Source organism: Nymphalis io, chromosome 19, assembly GCF_905147045.1.
Source record: "Nymphalis io chromosome 19, ilAglIoxx1.1, whole genome shotgun sequence".
Taxonomy (NCBI): domain Eukaryota; kingdom Metazoa; phylum Arthropoda; class Insecta; order Lepidoptera; family Nymphalidae; genus Nymphalis; species Nymphalis io.
The window spans coordinates 7,683,724-7,706,471 of NC_065906.1; the positions used below are offsets into that span (position 1 = coordinate 7,683,724).

At 33.0% G+C, this 22,748-nt stretch overlaps 1 protein-coding gene across 2 annotated transcripts in view; it reads right to left on the reverse strand.

The window, feature by feature from the left end:
- LOC126775961 (neuroendocrine convertase 2) overlaps positions 1–22,748 on the reverse strand; it is an 81,112-nt gene that overhangs the window by 27,619 nt on the left and 30,745 nt on the right. For both annotated transcript variants that reach the window (XM_050498190.1, XM_050498189.1), the window contains 5 exons: positions 20,083–20,187; positions 17,852–18,086; positions 15,095–15,132; positions 6,899–6,975; positions 1,895–1,983 (listed from right to left, as the gene is read on the reverse strand). In XM_050498190.1, coding sequence (XP_050354147.1) covers positions 1,895–1,983; positions 6,899–6,975; positions 15,095–15,132; positions 17,852–18,086; positions 20,083–20,187 — 544 coding nt within the window. The remainder of the gene's footprint in view (positions 1–1,894; positions 1,984–6,898; positions 6,976–15,094; positions 15,133–17,851; positions 18,087–20,082; positions 20,188–22,748) is intronic.

Consider the following 22,748-nt stretch of genomic DNA (forward strand, 5'->3'; position numbering starts at 1 on the left):
CCGTGATGAGAGTGTCGTCCGCATAGCACAACACCCCCATTCTGGGAAGGACGGATGTCCGCAGGAGCCAGTCGAAGCCAACGTTCCACAGAATTGGGCCGAGAACTGACCCCTGTGGAACGCCACAGCCTACCCGACGCCGGACAAGACGCCCATCGCCCCCCTCCCAGAGGACTACCCGGTCCTGGAGGTATGCCCCCAACAGCCTCCTGAGATAGGAAGGCACCCCGTGGTATCGGAGTGCCTCCCCAATAGTCTCGAAAGGAAGACTATTGAAGGCGTTCGCAACATCTATCGATACCGCCAGAACTACGTCCCCTCGGGCCACCGCATCCGTGGTCCGGGTTTTCAGGGCGTCCAGGGCGTCGATAGTTGATCGACCCGCCCTGAACCCGTACTGAGCCTCTGACAGACCCGGCCCCACCTCGTCGAGGTGCTGAATAAGACGGGCAGCGAGAATTTTTTCGAAGAATTTGCCCGTCTCGTTCAGCAGCACAATCGGCCTGTATGCCGAGGAAGAATCTGGCGGTCGACCTTGCTTTGGCAACAAGACCAACTTTCCCTCTTTCCAAGGCTTCGGAAACTGTCCGCTGCACAGACATTGGTCGAACAGCTCCCGAAGCCTTACGCCTAGGTATTCCAGAGCGTCACATAGAACACGCCCTGGAATCCCGTCTGGGCCCGGCGCAGTGTTTTTGGCCCTCAAGCGGTCGAAGGCCACCTCCATCTCCCGCTCCGTGATCAGTGGTGGAGCCACTGTGTCGTCAATCATAGAGCGAGGGACCATCTGTGGAGGGACATGCTCACCTGGATGGGGGAAAAGTTCCCCGACCAGGCGCAGGAGGAGATCCGATGACATTGTCTCTGTCACGGGGGCACCCTGCGTGCGGAATTTTCCACGCACACCGCGGAACGGACGCCCCCAGGGGTCCCGGTTCAGGCCCGCCAGTAGTTCTTCCCTAGCTTTCTCCTTGGCCTGACTTATCGCCAGCTGTAGGATTAGATGACCCACTTGCCAGTACCTATGCCTTTCTGTTTTATATATTTACAAAACTTTTATATAATATCTGGACTAAAACGAATACAATTAAGTACTCAGTTTGTACTTTCAGCAGTATAAAATGTTTGTGAAAAATTTCAGCTCAATTTGGTGGAACTAATAGTGATTTAAAATTCAGTTGCAAAATTGACCCACACATATAATAACCAGTGAAGTTAAATAAAAACTTGTAAAAAAGATAGATAAATACGGTACGGTACGTATAAATATCGCTTCATGAATGTTTATTATCTCAAAAGACTAAATGTGGAACGAGATAGGACTCCTAAGGATTTTAACAAAAAAAATTAATTTTTGAATTTATGTTTTAATAAAAATATTGTTTTTTTTAAGCAAACCTTCCATGCTTATTACCACAGATAGTAAAAAATTTCACTTAAAAAAACTTTTACGTTTTTACATTAAAATTTAATTTAATTAATAAATATCAAACTTCTAAAATTACACATATCAGTTTAATGCTTAAATATATACAATTTTGTTCTCTTTAAGGAAAGTATCGAGTTTATTACACCACACTACACCAATACTAGCTGGTGGATATATATGTAGCAGAATATATATGTAGGTGGATATATATGTATATATCCTATCTATGGCTATCATACTAACATAATGTAATGTAGTTAAGAATAAAATTAAAAAAAAAGTTGAAAATATAATATAAAAATGGTTTTGAAGACTTCCGTGGATTTTAATGCTAAAAATTTAAAAAGAGGTAAGCTCTATCGAATGGTACTTAATTCTGTAATAAAAAAATCAATCTAAAAATTATTTAGCAAATAAAAATCTCATACATTTATATTTTTTACATCTAGAATAATAATAACTTACCAGCTACTTTTGAGTGGTAAGCAACACCGACGCCGCACACGCCATTGTCGCGCGCTGCTGCCACCTCACCAGCGCATCGGGTTCCATGGCTATAATAAAAATACGAATTTAGATAGGAAAAGAAAACGTGCGAAATAATTTACGTTAAATTTAACGTTGCAATCAATTTGAACTTTTAAAACTATATATGTATATGACTCTTATATAACAAGTAGTATAATCAAATTCTTGTATATTAATTGTATCTTTCAAATTACTCAGATTCAAATGGAAATATAAATATATTTCCGTAAATTCGTACTAATATTATAAATGCAAAAGAAAGTCTGTCTATCTGTTACGGTTTCACGGCTAGAACGCTAAGCAAGATTTTGATGAAATGGGGAGGAACATAGGCTATTTTTTTATAACCAATCCACCTCTAGCAACATTTCTCACCCTCACCTAACATGCGGGCTAACACTAGTAGTTTCTAAGTTCGCAACGTTTCTGATTCTCTGGATAATCACTATTGTCCAGATAACCACAAACCAAAGTAAGCTTTAGTTATAGTAAAATGATCGCATTGCAATTTTTAATATAGTTAGCTAGAGTTATTTAGAAATGTTCGAGTGTTTATCGTAATACAAAAGTATTGCGATAAAAACAGTTACGTGGACATTTTTGAAGTGTCCCTCGATATATTGTGGACGTAGATATATGTACTTCACGAAACTATCGATCACACATACAAATATATGTAAGTGTATACAAGCATAATTAATTCAATAAAAAGCAAGCCACTTATTACAATGAACTTTACTTTTATTTTTAAGGATTTATCAACAGTTGATACAAAGTTATATATTCATTAATATATATATATTAATGAATATATACCTACTAAACAACTGAAACTAAACAAAAAACTAAAGCACAGTTTAATCAAGTATATAGTAATCGAAACAATTAGAATAATTCATAATAATAAAAGATTGTAACATTAAATAACAACAAAAATAAGACATAAACAAATAAGTAATTTAAATCTAATCTGATGTTACAATGTTAATAAATATACAATTTAAGTTACAAAGTCTGTATAGCTTTCCGGAAAGAACAAAGGATTTAGAGAAGACATCAGCTGTATCAGAATTCTTGTTATATAACTTTTAAAGATTCTTACAAATTTCGTTTATTACAATAACATTACAAATAACGAAATTCTCTTCTAAATTTTTTCTTCGATGTACATATAATCGAAACTGTGTTCTTTGATAGATATTCGTGAAATCGAAATAAATATACAGTAGAGCTATTTTAGAATAATCTCGAATTTCACCGCAAGACAAGATCGTGAAAAGTCAGAAAATGATACGTTAAATTGGCATTTAAACGCCTTTTAACCGCAAAAGGCGTGTCACTTGACGTCGATTTTAAATACGAGTCGATACGAAATGAATTCTTACAGAATAGGGAAGCATGAAATTTTAGCATATTTAGTTTTTGAGAATATATCCAAAATAATAAGTTTTAACATCAAATTCCTAATAAGCCAAAAGTTCAGAAAAATATTATGAAAATTGTAATATAATATAAATAATATTTAAAACGAATCTTTACGTGATTGTTAAAAAAACTAATTAAACTTTAAAGGCCTCTCTTGTTATCGTTGTTTAGTAAGAGTTAAGTTAAATACTTTATTCTCTTTCCATCATGGTAATTTTACATTTGACAAAAGAAGATAGATAATAGTAATTTGTCTTTTAACTTAAATAAACAACAGCTGATTTGACATTCAAAAGAAAATTTGAATGTCATATCAGCTTTGAACATTTTTAGACAAAGCCGTAAGATTACATTTTCAAATGAAAGATCACTTAATATTTTTTACTTGCAGTCTTGAAGTATTTATTAAAAGAAATTCCTATTAAGGTACATGGCAAAGTTTAATAGAATTCGAGACAAACTGAGCGAAATTGATGTTGGAATAGGATGAGAACATTAAGTTGGACGGTTGAGATGTTGAAACTTTAAACGATTTTTGGATTAGCATTTTAATTTCAATATTCAAGAGAAATGATTCGTCAAATAAACAAAATATTCACATACACTATAGATAACACATATATACATACATATTAATATGTATATTAAGCGTTTTTAACATGTTTAATCGATTTCAATTATTTTTTAAAAGTGGGTACATGAGGGGTTGTTCCATAAAAATTTGATCGAAATTGATAGTGGGATCCAAGAAAAAATCATGAAATTCTTAAATCTTCACAGGCATTTTGTACCGTCCACCGATTTCGATAATTATTCATATTAAAAAATACTACAGACAAAGTTTCATATAACATTTCAAAGTTAAATTGTCTTAGTTATTTTTTCTTTTGTTGAGAAATTACAAAACTAAATAATTACTTTGCTGCCTATACAAGCTAGTACACCAGTAATTATGGCCATATATCGAACGGTATAAGAGCTGGTGCTGCAGGGAGTTTCTAGCGGGGAGTTACGACCAGATATATGGCGTAAATATCATCTCCATCTAAAAATACATACACGTACCAACTTTGTCTGTAGTCGGTTCAATAGCGTCGAAGTCTAGAAATCTATAAAACGACATCCATTTTTATAAATAGAAATAAGTCAAATTACTTTCATGCAAATAAAATTAAATACAATCAAATATATATTGTGTATAAAATAATTGCTAATGTACTAGTATAAGTATAAAGGCAATTGCCACACAATCTAATGCGTCAATTTGCCGACAAATTCAATCAAGGTGGCCATCTTTACTTGTCTTATTCGATTCTATTTCTCGTTATACAATATAACATTTCCAACGCTTTCTTGTTATTGATTGAAAATATGTTCTCTGAATGAGGTAATAGGATTTATTTGCTTTATTTTCTTATTTATCAATAATACCTAATACTAAATAGAAATTCAAGCAATAACTTCTGAAAATTTTAGTACATTAATTACAAATACCATTTTTCACTTCACCAACTTAAAAATTGTAACGAGACTTATAAACTTCATGAATCTATAAGCAATCATGATTTTAAATTAAATTTTATTTATTTATTATTTTACCTAATTTTTATGTTATTAAATACAATTGATTTATAAAAAAAACCTTTATTTCAAGTTTCACTGTCATACTGTGTGTACTATGTATACTTGTCATATATCTTTTTCTATAACTACACTGATATATACATAGCCGAAGAGCTTGTTTGAAATTATTATACTTGTCCAGGTTCGACAAGGCTATCATCGATTAAAATCCACGTTTTTCATCCACTGGGTTGTTGCTCCAAGTAATTATAATATATTTTATATTATTATAAAATTAACATTTAACTTCTCTTTAGTTTGCGGAGATTTGAAATATAAATCAAATTAATTAACAGACATTACAAAACAGCGAGCACTTTAATTACTGCTCCATAGAGAGACGTTTTTTTATTACTTAAATTAATTAACATTAGATATTTAAAAAAAAAAAAGTCGAGATGGCCCAGTGGTAAGAACGCGTGAATCATAACCGATGAACGTGGGTTCAAACCCGGGCAAGCACCTCTGAATTTTCATGTGCTTAATTTCTGTTTATAATTCATCTCGTGCTTTTCGGTGAAGGAAAACATCGTGAGGAAACCTGCATGTGTCTAATTTCATCGAAATTCTGCCACATGTGTATTCCACCAACCCGCATTGGAGCAGCGTGGTGGAATAAGCTCCAAACCTTCTCCTCAAAAAGGGAGAGGAGGCCTTAGCCCAGCAGTGGGACATTTACAGGCTGTTACTACTTACTACTATTTAAAAAAATCTTCATAGGCTGTGTAGATGTAAGAGCAACACCAAACCGTAGTATTGAAGAAGATTTCAAATAAATATTAAATATATAGCACCTATTTGCGAGACTTTTTTTTCACTTTTTGTAACATCAAACGAAAAATAGAAACATAATAATTTTTAAATTTGTAATAATATTATAATGCTCACCAGGTTGGCAAAGAATCGAGGCAGATTGACTTGAAAGAAGGCTGCGGATGCGAATAATGCTAATTTTTTTTTTAGTATAGTTATAAGGCGGACGAGCATATGGGCCACCTGATGGTAAGTGATCACCAACGCCCATAGACATTGGCATTGTATGAAATGTTAATCATTCCTTACATCACCAATGCGCCACCAACCTTGGGAACGAAGATGTTATGTCCCTTGTGCCTGTAATTACACTGGCTCACTCACCCTTCAAACCGGTACACAACAATACCCAGTACTTGATATTATTTGTTGTTTTGCATTTGTTTTTGGTGTATAATAGTCCTATGTAGCTCTTCTTGAACAAACTAGAAATTCACCGCAGAACACAACAGTAGTATGGCAAACGCATACGCGTTAACGTTGAATATATAACTATAATACTAGTAAGATATACTTCTAAGATTTCCTTATCTCGATTTTACAAGTATTATCGTCTTACGTAAGGTACAATAATTTTAAGCGGTACGGTACGGTAATTCCGTGTTCTGAGGTAATTTGAAACGAATGACGGCTAACAATAGCAACTTTAAAAATAGTGAAAAACTGTTTTTTCTTCGGTAAAAACAAAGCTTCTCATAATTTATTGAAAATAGTTTTGAATTCGAATAAAATTAAAAGTAACAGCTTGTAAATATCCCACTTCTGGGCTTTTACTTTTAACGAGAATGTTTTAGAGTTTATTCCACCACTCTGTGCCAATGCGGATTGATTGATACACATGTGATAGACTTTCATTTGACACATGCAGTTTAACGTTGTTAGCACGAGATAATTTAATGTTACATAATTAAACACATGAAAATTCAGTTGAGCTTGCACGGGTTTGAACACGCAATCGTCGGTTAAGATTCACGTGTTCTAGCCGCTTTGCCATCCCAGTTCATTTTTAATATGATTGCTATACTCATATAGCATAGTTAATTTATAGTTATACTATGGTATGAGGTTAATCAGGCTCACCTGTTAAACCAGTCATCAGTGTAGCGTGGATATGGAAAAGGGTCGTTGCTGCTAAAATCATATGATGCTTCTGCGTTCTGTAACAAAAATATTAGATTAAGTAACAGTTTGTATATATATATATTTAATTTCCTTAAATATATACGAGCAAATGAAAACTAAGATACTAGCAGCATTTCCCCTTTGAATCGCAATACCGATTCTCTGGGCGAAAAATGAACTAGTCCTATTGTCACCAGAAGAGGCAATAAGACGAGGTGTTATGTTTTTAATGAAAGTTTTTGGACTATTACTTCAAGGTCCAAGGAACAAAGACATAGTTTGGAGTAATAGATGGATAAAATGTTTTTAATTTAATTAAATAGTAACAATTACAATTAAATAGCTCAGAGGTTTATATATTATCTTACGTCAGCGTAACTCATTCAAATCAAGTAAATTACATATTTATTATTAGTGATGGCTTGAAAATAGTAACTGCTAATTATTGGAATTTAAACTATATCTTTTATATATTATAAATATATAAGTATCTAATAAAATTATTATATTAATGTAAATGAACAATACTGCTAGCATTTAAGAAATCATTTAGAGTTTATATTGATAAGTTTTTTTTTGTGATTTAATTTGATTTGATTTAGTATTTTGTACAAACACAGGTGCACTCTCTATTTCCTAACTCTCATAATCCGATGGGACGGCAATCCGACACGATCGGAAAGAGTTCAGGCGCAGGACCAACGGCTTTACGTGCTCTCCGAGGCACGGGAGTGGACACACTTCCAACTTCTAGACTTTTTCGGACAGAAAAACCCAATAAGTAATTTTTGGCCCGACCAGGAATTGAACCCAGGACCTCCGGGTCTGCGGCCTTACATCCAGCCACTAGACCAACGAGGCAGTCAATATACACAGTATTAATAATACGATATAAATGAACAACAAAAAAACCCTTGTATACAAAATGAGTTTTAATGTTTACAATATATTATTAGCTTTCAGTTTAAAGTAAATTTTCTGCAGGTCACTTTTATAAAGTAAAGCTACCTAATTAATTAATGCAAAATACCCAATATAAATTACACTTCATAATTGCTTTTTAATTATTAAACATGTACAACGTTGTCAATTTATTTTTCTTTATTTTATGATAATGCTGTTTTTATTTTTAAATTTCTTTACATTTTGACTTTTTATCTTTATCCTTTTATGTAGTTTTTTTTAGATTATACTCTTGACTTTAGGTTCCCATTTTGAAGTAAATGTAGTTAACACTAATATTGTTTGAATTAATATGTAAGCAATATTGAGTGGTAATAATAGATGATTCACGTGAGATTGTTTACCTTTTACGAACAGAAAATATTGCCATATATGAAGGTCTGAGTTCTACAAAGGTTTCTAGACGGAAAATGCAAAAATATCGGATTGATATCAGAGTTTGAACGCAAGACCCAGGATCTAAGGCCTTTTTAGCTAGCCACTAAACCAACGTGCTAATTATTAATATTATATAATCAAGTCTGTATATGAGCACTCTAGGAATAGAATTTTGTAAAATCTGATCTTAAAGTGTGCTGATGTCTTAAAAAAACTTATTTTTAAGATTTATGCCTTTAGAAGTTTGAAGAGGGGTGATAGCTCAAACAAAGGTGTTTTATAAGTACATTATTTATTTCAAACCTCAAATGAGATACAGCAAGGTAGTGCACTATTACTTATTGAATACACAAGAATATCTTACACAAAATTGCTATATATAATATGAGCACTGTGTAGGTATACCCGAGTTTCTTTCATCTTTTAATAATGAAATTAAACTTTGTTACAAAATATCTATATATTCTCTTATAAACAAAAACGTAAAGTGAAAAGCAATTAATTAAAACACATAATCTTGTTTCAACTCTTCAAACAGTGAAGAAAAGGTTTATCTAAAGATTAAAAACGTAACTTTTCTATTACAGCATAATTGTATATTCACTTTTAAATTAATTCCTTTAAGCCTTTTTTTCAGATTAGCAATGTTGTTTCAAATTATTTGTGTTAAATTTACCTAGATGACGAAATGGCCTAGTGGTTAGAACGCGGGTATCTTAACTGATGATCGTGGGTCGTGGATCGTGACCTGGGCAAGCACCACTGAATTTTCATGTGCTTATAATTCATCTCGTGCTTGAGGGTGAAGGAAAACATCGTGAAGAAACCTGCATGTGTCTAATTTCATTGAAATTCTGCAATGTGTGTATTCTACCAACCCGCATTGGAGCAGTGTGGTGGAATAAGCTCCAAACCTCCTCAAAAGGGAGAGGAGGCCTTAGCCCAGCAGTGGGACATTAACAGGCTGTTACTGTACTGTACTGTGTTAAATTAATATTATTGCTTGATATCAAGGCTTTGAGTTATTCAAACAATCAAAAAGCCAATTAAACTAGTCTATTTGTATTTTTTGAGCATATAACTAGAAAATTGAAGCTGTAGATCAATCTAATATTATTCTAATCTGTGAATGTATCACATAACAGATGTGTTCTATTATTCGAAAAGCTAATAAAAAACAAAGAGTAACAATAAAATGTAAGCCGAGGTACATATGTAAAGATTTTTTATTGTATGAATAAAAAATACATAATATACAATTATAACTTTACAAATTACTTGCAAGGATATCTGGAATGGTTTAGACCCGAAATGAATTTTGAGATTTCTCAAAATTAATATACATATGTGGAAAAAAGTGTGTCTCAAAATAGTATTAAAAGTAACAATGTTTATTTAATCATGCAAAAACACAAAAAGCGTGTTCAATTCAGTGCACGTGAAAGAACATTGTTTGACGCTGAGGAACGTTTCCTTATGAAACGTTACGAATGAAAACGTAAGTCAAATTCGCTTTTGAAGTGTTAATCTCATAGAATTTTTCTTCAGTTTTATGAACAGTATCATTGTTATATACAACTCGATAGACACTCAGTATATTTATATAACTTGAACTTTGCATAAACTCTCCCACTCAAATATTCTACCGCATAACAGCAGTACTTGGTATTGTTGTGTTCCGGTTTGAAGGGTGAGTGAGCAATTGTAATTACAGGCACAAGGGACATAAAATCTTAGGTCCCAAGGTTGGTGGCGCATTGGCTATATATCTTACAATGTCAATGTCTAAGGGCGTTGGTGACCACTTACCATCAGGTGGCCCATATGCTCGTCCGCGTTTAATTAATTTTAACACCATCTAGAAAGGACACGTTTTGTATGATCGAGGGTTACGATACGTTCCCGATTCTATTACGATTTAATTTCGACAGAACCGTAACTGAACCGTTGTGTTAGTAGAAAAGGAAAACGGTTAAACGGCGACGATTACGTATCGATTCGATTGTGATAGTGAAAATTTATTAGAAGATTTTTCCCCAGCATCGTTTAAAAATTTAAATGTCTTATTTATATGATAATTTAATAACATAAAAAAATGGTTACAATTACAATCTTTGTTCTTTAAACGGTTACAAATATAGATTGATCATCATTGTTACATTATGGGACACCTGCGCGGTTGAATATAAACTGAAATAGGTGCACGACAAGTGTGTGGCTTATACTTCAGAAACGTTTTAATGGCCGCCTTATGTTGTATTAGGGTACGTCAAATCTATTGAACAATCTCGTCGACTTCTTACATTTCTTCAATGTATAATAAGGATTCAATTATAAAATAATACACATGACATAAACAATCTGAGTATTTTTGTGTTCCAGTATTAAAGGCGAGTGAGCTAGTGTAACTACAGTACAAAGGACATAACATCTTAGTTCTCAAGGCTGGTGACGCATTGGCGTTGACATTACCATTTACTATAAAGTGGCCCATTTGCCAGTTCGACTGCTTTTTTTATACAAAAAAAGGTATACTCTTGTCTTAAGTACGGTTACGTCACGTCCGCATACCTTCACGCACTTGTCATTTTTAGTGTGAGTGATAAATCTGTATTAAAAATAAGCTTGTGTGTGAAAACATAAGTAACTACGTTTCCTAAGCTGGTAGGAAATATATTAGTGATATATATTATATAAAATTATTTATTGTCTTTGAATTGATCATAAAAACAGATAATCTACGTAAAATGATTTTTATTGACCATTTTCTTTAATCGTGTTGCGTAATAAAAATTCGGTAGTGTAATTGAAAATACCGAATACCATTAATGATATAAATGCATGAAATCGAAATCAAAATCTACTTTGTTACTATAGAAATAAAATTGACATTTGAATGAAACGACATTACTAAAATGATAGGATGTTCGGATTTCAAGTTTTCGAGGTGATATCCTATTGAAACTTGATCCATTGTTTAGTATTTGTCCAATTTTGATAGCACACTAAATAAATCTATGCCATTCCAATATTGAAATTGCCCATTAAACATAATTGGTAACTAATAGAATGACTGGAGACGCAGCGGAAATTGCAGTGCTGACAAAACGACATGTTCGTCTCTAATTCCAAATTATATAGTGGTGATACAAGTGATGAATGGGTGGTAACTATCTTATTGCCTTCACTGGACATTTTTTCATCCAAAGAATCAGTCGCGATTCAACGTGGAAATCATTCAACATTATTGTCATTCCTCGCGATCATGATTTGTACAGTAGCTATTTTTAATTTGGATATTCGTATACTCATTTATGTAATGAATGTTGATGGAAATAGGGGACGGGGGAGGCTGAAGAAAGTGTGATGGATTGCGTACGAAAGGATATGAGTATGAAAGGGGTAAGTACTGAGATGACGAGTGACAGATAGAAGTGGATGGAAAATACATATTGTGCCGACTCTATGTAGTGGAATAAGGGCAGGAAGAAGAAGAAGAAGAAGAAGTATATTTACTTTGGTCCTTAATTCTTATGTCAATAAACATTTGTTATCGAGTCTTACTACTAATATTACTTTTGTTCTTCTACAATTGTAAATTCAAAGTAACTAATTTCGCCCCGTGGTTGAAATTCGACCACCATTATTGGAAATTTGATTTGGTCAAAGTCAAATTCATCTCATGTCGTATCTACGTTTTTACACGTATTTATGACTTACCGAGGAGACCAGGACCCCCTGAAGACCGGGAGAACTGGCCCGCCTGTGAGGAGGCCTATCTCCAGCAGTGGATTAATGTGGGCTGAATATGATGATATTGGAACTTTGAGAAAAACATATGTTAATTTGCTCGTTTCGACCATTTGATTAAAATAACATTTTTAAACTCGATTAAATCTTGTCACCAGTCCCTAAAAATTTGTTCAAAATTTTAAATTAATCGGTTGTGTAGAACTGACTTAAAATTTTCTTGCAAGGTCCACACATCCTAACATGTGAAGTTATAAAAGCTTGTGGGATAAAAAACTACCTTAAAATATATGTAATTATGAATCAGCTACATAAATTAAACAATACAAGCATCTATTGTTTTCATTACAATGATCTTTAAGAACTTTAAGAAGAAAATTTCGCGCGTAATACAACACTGAATACCATTTTCTTATTGATCAGTAATAAAGCATTTACTTTAAGCTTCTGGTATAAATTCTTAGCGGTTACGTAGCGAGACTTAACGCGTAAATTATAAAAGCGGCTTTTTATTATGGAATTTAAAATGAGGTGTAATTACATTCTACGATTCATATCATTCACATTAAGATATATATGTTTTTAATAAGTAAATTTTAATTTCTGTCAGGGCTTTGTGCAAGCTCGTATGGGTAGGTACCACCCACTTATCAGATATTCTACCGCTAAATAGTAATACTTGGTTTTGTTGTGTTCCGGTTCGAAGGATAAGTGAGCCATGTAACTACATAAATGACATAACATCTTAGTTCCCAAGATTGATGGCGCATTGGCGATATAGGGAACGGTTAATATTTTTTACAAAGGCAATGACTATAGGCGATGGTGACGACTTACTACCAGGTGGCTTATTTGCCATTCCGCTCCCTATTATATAAAATAAGAGCAGAACTTTTATAACAAGGCAGTGGTCCCAGAGACATTACTCTTACCAATCTAATTGACGATAGATTGTGACTATTGATAATTAATAAACAATTGTACAACTGTGTTGAATAATTGTTTTGAATTTATACCTAGGTAACCGATTGAGTAGATGGCGACACTGACTTATGGAAGGGTGTTTTTTTTTGTTTTTTTATATTCGCCGGGAGGGCAAATGACTCTACTCCACCTGATGGTAAGTGGTAGTAGAGTCCAAACGCGACGACGGCCAGTACAGACGGGAAAAACATTCTGCACTAGCCGCCTTCGCCTTGCCGGCCCGCAAGATGCCTCTTCATGGGTTTGAAGGAACCCGGGTTGTAAGAGGTTGTGCAAGGAACAGGACGTTCCAAAAAATATAATATATAAAAGTGTGGAATATAAATTCCTTTCCAAAAAATCCTTTCCTTTTTTTTTTTCCTTTCCAAAAAATAATTTCCTTTGAAAAAGCCAGCTTTTTCAAAGGAATGTTTGATATGATAATTTCTTGTATAAATGAATATAATTTAATAATAGTCAAGGAATATTTTTTTTAACTTAACATATTTTGATTAAAAATATTTTGTATAAAATAACTGGCTTTTTGCAAACTCGTCTGGGTCGGTACCACCCAGTGAGCCAGTGTAATTACACGCACAAGGGACATAAAATCTTAGTTCCCAAGGTTGGTGGCGCATGGGATATGTAAGCGATGGTTGACATTTCTTACAATGCCAATGTCTAATGGCGTTGGTGACCACTTACCATCAGGTGGCCCATATGCTCGTCCGCCTTCCTTTTCTATAAAAAAAAAAATCGAAGCGTTCGAAGATATACTCATATCTATAATTGTTTAGCTGTGGATAATAATTTTTTTTATACAGAACACTTTATTCAAGATAATAATTGATTTAAATAAAAACTACGATGTAATAAACAACCAAGAAAAGCGACCATATTTACCCAAATAATGAAGGGATATTATATAAAATAAAAAACATATTTGAAGTACGTCTATTAATTAGAGCGCGTATTATTATTTTTATTTTAAACTCCCATACACCAAAGAGGCCCTTTGTAAAAGTTTTTTTACGTCGCTTGAAATAACAATTAACCCTAATCTCGTGCCTACTGTTTTAGAACGGCAAGTTCTTTGTTCAATCAAAGAATCAAAATTACTTTCTAGCTTGTATTGTTAAAACTTTTTTTTAACTTATCATCATAATGAATAAAAAATATGTATCGCTGAGTTTTCGCCTGTTCTATTCAAGGCTGCGGTTTTTTTTCCGAACCGGTGGTAGATTTTTGACAATCGATAAGCAAGTGTAAATTTTCTATGTTGAATAAAGATCGTGACTTGTTGGTAGGGCCTTGTGCAAGCCTGACTAGGTAGTTTCCACCCGATTTTTTTTTTTATTTTTATATTTTATCGTGGGACATTTTTCACACACGGCCATCTGATCCCAAATTAAGCTTGTACAAAGCTTGTGCTATGGAAACTAGACAACTGATATACTACATATACTACTTTTTCTTTTGTAAATACATACTTATATAGATAATTACACCCAGACTTACAAGACATGCACACAAATGTCTGTCTTGGGTGGGAATCGAACCCACAACCTACGGCGTGAAAGGCAAGTATCTACCAACCACGCCAACCGGCTCGTCATTTCCAACTCTATACAACACGACCCGATTTCCAACTCTATACAACACTACTCTGCAATGTAACCAGTACAGTCAGTATAATTGGAGACACAAAGAATAAGATATCTTACTAAGGTTGATGGCGAATTTGCGATGTAAGGAATGCTGAATATATTTTCCCGCCTCAATGTCTATGGACGGTGACCACTTACCATCGGAAAGTCCATTTGCCAGTTTGCCATTTATAAATAACTCTATTCGTCTTATTTTTATCAAGCGTATAAGAGTTACATAAGTCTCTAAACTAATTTATTTCTAGCCTGTAAAAGGACATATTCATAGATTAAATTATGAAACAAATACAAAAAATGTGGACGTCCGGATTTATAAGAAAGATCATTTGAGTTTTTTAAAAACAGTATTTATTTATATTATTACTTTTACATTTCCAAATTTTTTTTTATATATAAATAATGTAAATTATTTAATTTATATTTGACTACTTACATAATTGTATTTCAGATCTGGATGCATGTAGTCGACTCCTGTCAATAAAAAAAACATAATTAATAAAAATATTACAAATGACAACTATTTTATTAGAAACACTAAATGTTTTTAAAATAAATTATGTAGTAACAAAGTAAGTAAATAACATGGGTAATAGCGATACAATTATAAATAAATACGTTGTCAGACGGAATAATTAAGATTAATCAAACGTTTGCGTCAAAATATTGCAACTTTATGTATAGCGTTATGTAAAGTTGAAGAGTTTCAATGTTTATTTAAACGCGCTAGTCTCAGCTTATTTATTGCAAAGGATTATAGATTTAAGATTATATTTGCCATCAGGCCATTTCCTACAGAAAACTTTTATTTAAATCGAGTGAAACCACACGGAGAAGGCTAGTCCTTACTGATATTATAAATGCGAAAGTAACTGTCTCCGTTTGTCCGTCTGTTACATTTTCACGGTTAAACCGATTTTGATAAAATTTCGTATGAAGCAAGCTTAAGCTACAAGGAAAGACATAGGCTACTTTTCATACGAAACATCCGCCGCGGGCGAAGCCAAGGACGAAAACTTGTAGCCTATATCATAACACGCTACCTCCACTACTACACTACAGGGGCGGTATATACAGCACTAAAATTTATCGCGGGTAAAACCTCGCGGAACACCTAGTTTCAATTTTAGAAACTAATTAAATCGTAATAAATTAATTTTTAATATCATATAGCGATACAATTTACAGAACGATTTATCGTACAAAACAAAGACAGGTCTTAAGGAGTAATCTGATCACAAAACCGTTAAATTGAGACATACTATACAGTACTAACGCCAGACTGTGACCTAGACTTGTAAAGGGCATCCCGCGTCAAATATCTTATCTATATTGATCGTTTGACATTTTTCGATAGTAAACACAATCTTCAGTACATTTAGTATAAAAAGTCATTGTTATGTGCTTAGAAACTTTTATACGACATTGTTATATGTTATAGGAAAATGTCTTGTGGTGTTCATGTTATGTATTAAAATAAATACTTCTTGGATAAAAATGCTTGGATTTAAGCTACGGTTCCAACGAAAGACTGATCAGCAACAATAATTGTGAATATTAAACAAATTGTAAATGTGATTTATTTAAAAAAAAAAGAAACTATGCGAGTTTCTCACCATTTCTTCTAGCTAGAGACGGTGGTAGATACGTTGGTAGAGTTAAAATAGTGACGATTCAGATATGCTTTATTGTCTTCTTTCTTTTTCTCTTTCTTCTTACTTGAATAAATAACTTTGATTTAATTTTATTTATTCTACGGTTATAAAATGCGGTTTGGTGGATATTAGATATTTATACTTAGATTACTAAGTTTTTTTTCTGTATTGGGTTGAAATGAAGACATTCGTCTCACCTAGTGTTACGTAATAGAATTAACGTGAATATTTTTTTAATTAAATTTGTAATGACTGATTTGTAGTCATAAAAAATAATATAACGCAAATAAATTAAGAATCAACTGAAAAAAAGGTAGGTTTAAATTTAATATAAAGGTTATGAATAAATTGAAACCGCTCTTTTAATCAGATGTTCATAAAATTATGTAAATAAAAATATTAATTTAAAACAAAATAAATATAAAATATTGTTTATTAAATAAACTATAAATTAATAAACAATAAAAACACGGGTGGACATTACGATGAGTATACGTACGTATGAGTATACTAACTTAAATGGCAAAATAGCACTATACTGTATTAAAGCTGTAGAAGCTTTTAAATAGAAATCGTAAAGTTTTCATGCTTTTATTTATTTTTTATATAAAAAGCTGATAATTATTTAGCTGATTGAAAATGATTCCGAGTTCAAATCCAGGCAAGCCCCGCTGAATTTTCATGTGCTTAATTTGTGTTTATAATTAATTTGAAGGTGAAGGAAAACATCGTGATGAAAACTGCATGTGGCGCATTGAAGAAGCGTATTGGAGAAAACTCCAAAACCTTCTCAAAAATAGAATATAGAAGACCCGGTTGGCGAGGTTGGTAGATACTTGTCTTTTACGCCGAAGTTTGTGGGTTCGATTCCCACCCAGGACAGACATTTGTGTGACACTGTTTGTCCTTAGTCTAGGTGAAATTATCTATATAAGTTTGTATTTACAATAGAAAAGTAGTATATGTTGTATATCAGTTGTCTGGATTCCATACAAGCTCTGCTTAATTTGGGATCAGATGGCCGTGTGTGAATAATGTCCAAAAAAAATAAGGAGTGCGACATTTACAGGCGCTTAAATATTTTTTTTTTACTTTTAAATTTTCAGAATATTATTTCCTAATGTCACTATATAAACAAAATTTCAGCGAAACCTACGTAGACCTTTTTTTAAGTTCAAAAGCCGCCCGTCGCGTGCATTCAGGTTGCGTTTAGAAAGAGCGATTACAAAAAAAAATCCCACCAAGTTAACGGGTCGGGCCTTCTCGGCCTGTGGGGAAATCCGCCTCTGAATAACAGCTTGTAGAAGTTTTCTTGTAAACCTTATCATTGTAACGTACCTTCATAAATAGTTTGCCTTAAATGTATACCCAGAAGATGTAACTATACCGAAACACGCTATGCCTAAGAAGATAGTTGTTAGCGTAGTTAAGTCACGCAGAGGCCCTTAAACAGTGCAAGTCTCGAGACCCTTTTTTATATTTCTATAACATATTTACGAATTGAAACTCACATTAAAAAATAACATATTTCAATTTACCATCATCCATAATCGCGGTGGTCACATTAACCCCAGTGTACCCTTGAGCCCAGGCCGCTTCAACGTTCAAGTCCAACTTAGGCTTCCCTCCGTTCTGACCAGTATTTTTCAAGTACCATTGCAGGGGAAAATAGGGATCACGAGGTTCAGCGGCTGGCACGGTTTCCGGCAAGCGAAGGGGGCGGAAACCTCGCTTAACCCGCTTGAAACCAGTCTGTTGAACTGCTGTATGAACCTAAAAATAAATTGAAGTTTTATTTCAATCAAGCATAGCCGACAGAGAGGCGAAACCTTAGAGTATAATTTGTAAGCGTTATATATGCTTACGTGCTGGTAGGACTTCGTGCAAAACTTGTGTAGCCACCACCCACTCATCTAATATTCTACGGCTAAATATTTTGTATTGTTTTTTTACGGGTGTTTTATCCTTGCGGCATGTCAAGCCCATCGTATCTTAAGCTATTTTACCTATCAAATTTTATCTTATAGGTTTTATGATTACGTTACATATTAACAAACAGACATCATACTGCATATTGCTTTGGCCACTGTAAGCGTGGGATCTATAAAGCACTTTGCATAACTTTGACATTTAACCAACATAACTGAAATCTATTTATCAATTCTTCCCTAGGGTCACTATATTTATTACATTCTAATAAAACATGATATATATCATCTACAAACATTACAATTACGGGAATCAGCCTTTTTCATGAGAAAAAGGAAATTGTTACAAGGGTAATGAAGTCTACATAATATGTTAGTATGCGACCTACTCATTTTAATATTTTCGAACCATCGAATTTGAAGAGGCTGGTTTACTCTCATTTTATACCATATGCCTTAGTATTGTTGTATTCCGGTTTGAATGGTGCGTAAGCCTGTGTAACTAACTAAATGCACAAGGGACATAACATCTTAGTTCCCAAGGTTGGTGGCGTATTGGCGATAAAGGAACGGTTAGCATTTCTTACAGAGCATATATATGGACGGTGGTTACCACTTACGATCAGTTGGCCGATTTTTCCGTCCACCTACATATTAAATTTAAAAAATAATCTTTCATTGGGTTCTACTGATCTTTACCGAAATAACTGGCACGCAACGTTTCGCCTTTCGGATCAATGAAGAAATTGTCGTCGTAGAGTCTAATTAAAACTTGTGTAGTCATGTGAATTTGATGCTTGGAATAAAGTCAAAGGTGACAGGGCGACACTTCAAAACCTCCTTTAAATGGTTACTTAATACGACGCGTAAGTACCGGATTATATTATTTTAAATGACAATGGCTAACGTTAGATTAAGATGTTCTTATATAACTTTTTTTATTAACAAAAAAACTATTAAAAAATACTATACAATACAACTAGCTCCTAAAAACTTCCTAGTAATAAATGTTATATTAAAAATGAAAATGTATTTATAATATATACGGCATACAATATAAAACCTTTAAAGAATTACATTTATTACATAATATATTATATTAATTAAGAGAGTTAAAGTAGATCGAGTTGAAACTAGATTACATCCGCCTTGAACACGGTAAAGTTTAAAAATAAAAAATTAATCCCATAATGTGTTTCTAATCCGCTTAAAGTTTGCAAACGTTTACCTCTAGTTCCTTGCTTTTATAGGGAAATAGCCGTTTTATCTTAACTCATAAGAGTGTTAATGGTATGAGAAACGAATACTTAATATACAATGTTCATGTCTTTGTTGTATCTTCTAACTTTTAAACACAAAGTAATTTTGTTTAAGAGTTAGTATTTTGTCACAAGATATGTACTTACTTTTTATTTTATGAGTTACTAAAATGAATTTACTTAAGGAAATGAACATAGTACCTTTATTTATATTTATAAATGTATAAAATAAATATTAGTATAAAAATAAATAATAGATATTTTCAACAGATAAACTAAATAACTTTTATCGGCCTCGTGATTAGCGGCCTTATGTCTAGCGACTAGACTATCGACACATTTATCAATTATAATATTGCCGAATACATGGCACGTGTTGCAATGCCTTTTTGAATTGGAAAGTTAGCACCTTTTTTACATTTCGGTAGACACTTTCTTAAATGAGACACTTATCATTATATCTAAACTCCATTGGTTGGCTGGTAGAGAAGGCTTTTATTTTCCTAATGTATTATGTTGTAAAATGAAGTATTAAATAAATAAAATATTCGTTTATTACAAACATTTGTATTATGTACTTACTAATGGATGTCGTTTCAGCAGACGAGTGTGCGCAATAGATCTGTGCGGGCGCGCGTGAGGCAGACCGCGATGAGCGAAGTGCCATTCTGTGTCAGAGCCGAGGACCTATAACAAAAACATAATTATTAATTAATTAATGAAATACATCTTTGCATATTATACATATAAAGCTTCAACCAAGTAACTAAATTGTAGAAACATTATCGTATCTTAAGTAATATGAAATACCAAGCACTTCACCGTGTACTTCACCAGATTATTTACTAATTAAATTGCTTAAGAATTTCATCCCTATTAAACATAGAACATTCCAGAGAAGATAATCAAACAATAAAGATACAGTAAAACAATATATTATGAATATATAATCAACTAGTATTCGCCCGAAGCTTCGCCCGCGTATGGAGGAGTTTAAGTAAAAAAAGTAGCTTATATTCATCCTTAGGGTTCAGGCTTGCTTAACACCAAATCAGTGGCTTAGCATTGAAAGCGTAACAAGCAGACAGAGTTGCTCTTATAATATTAGTTTAGATTGAACCATCATAGCAGTCATAGCTACAAGTATGTCATGATACATTTAATTATACATTAATATTAACTGTTCAACACACGAGGTGGTTGGGTGATATTCTATAGTCTATAAACCTCAATAAATGGGCTGTCCATTAGCTTCGTAGATCGTGAGATCGCGCACTTAAAAGAACACACTTTTCAGTTTTATATCACTATATAGTATATGTAGTAGTAACAGCCTGTGAATGTCCCATTGCTGGGCTAAGGCCTCCTCTCCCTTTTTGAGGAGAAGGTTTGGAGCTTATTCAAGCTGCTCCAATGCGGGATAGTGGAATACACATGTGACATACACATTTTAGTGAAATTAAACACATGCAGGTTTCCTCACGATGTTTTCCTTCATCGTCAAGCACGAGATGAATTATAATCACAAACTTCCAGACTCGGGGCTGCTACTGAGTATTTTCTGACAGAAAAACCCAAAAAGCAAACCCAAATTTTTATTGGCCCGACCTGGGAATTGAACCCAGGACCTCTGGGTCTGCGGCCTTCGACATCAAGTCACTAGACCAACGAGGCAGTCAGAATATATAGCATTTTGTTAAAAAAAATAACCTGTATGAAATGTATACAGATAAAATAAATAAATAAATACGTTTACTCTTGTTGTTTGGGTAAATCGACATTCTAACATTTCAATTGCTTATAAATAATACATACCAGATTCCGCAAGCCAATCGGTTACCCGAATAACATAATCGGATAAAACAAACTTTATTTGCGTAAATTCTTTCAAGAGAACATTGCTTTAGAAATTACCATTAAATTGTGAATGGAAAAGATCTACAAAAAAGCTATACATTCAAGTACATTATTTGTTTCTTAGCACCATGCGGTACTTGTTTTGTAATTAGATAAATAACAGATTCGATTACGACAAAACTTGAATATGACTTTTCACTATATTTTTGAATGTTTTATGTTTCTGGGTCTTCAAAATATAATGTCCTAATATAGGTATATATAAAATACGCTTAACGTATTGTTTAAGTATTAATTCCAATGATGACCTTGATGTATTTATATAAAAGCAGCTACGATAGGTATCAACTTGCCAATTTGCTTAACAATAGGCATAATTTGGTAATGTGTATATGACTTAACGCCTACCTGACGAACCCGTGTGGTATGTACATCTTATGTATAATGTGTGAATATGTGGACACATTTGTAACATTCTTGCAATATTACAGGAGACTGTAATTACAAAGTAGAAAGGAAGAAAACAGATATGTCGCTTCGAAATAGAATTCATGATCATGAATTTTTAGTTAAAACAATTCGATAAGTTTCAGAACATGTAGAAACAACAAAGAACTAACTCGATTTACTTCACTCAACTTCAACTAAGAACTAGCGCGAGAAACTCTCCTTGCGTCTAAGTATGTTAATAAGATAAAACTTTAACATATTTTCCTTTAAGTATCTTCTTCAGTGTATTTTAATATTAAATAAAATAAGTAAATGTTGACTTTACGAGTGCTGTTCTTTATAATATTATTATTAAAATATACAATGTAGTTTCAAATTCCAAAAAACACAAACGTTAACACGTCGACAAAGTTTTGCTTATTTATGATAATCATTTTAGTTGCTTATTAGCAATAAATATACAAAAAATTAACCTTGTACAACAACCACGTTCCGTGGATTCGATCTTATTTATTAAAAAAATTTAGACCCATACGATATCAATCATGGTCAAGACTTATAAAAATCAAAGAAATGCATATTGTATTCAATGCCAGTTCAAAAACTCCATTTAATTGTTTTTTATTTAAAAAAAAATAGTTGTTTTTTTACTGAAAACTATTTTTAACGTTTTATCCTTTTTTTACAAATTCAATTATGTAAATATAATCCAACGACCCAAATATTACATGATCTATTTTATGTGCTTCTTAAAATAATAAAAGGTTCCTTTGATAAACTAAGAAAAAACACTAAATCAACCAATAAAAATAGGTCTCGTTTTTTCTAGTAATATCAATAAAAGGTACATACGATCGTAAACACAAAGCTATAAAACAAATATAACGTAGGCAGAGAGCTTCAGATCTTTAGAGGCTACAATCGTGTTTCAGTATAAAACA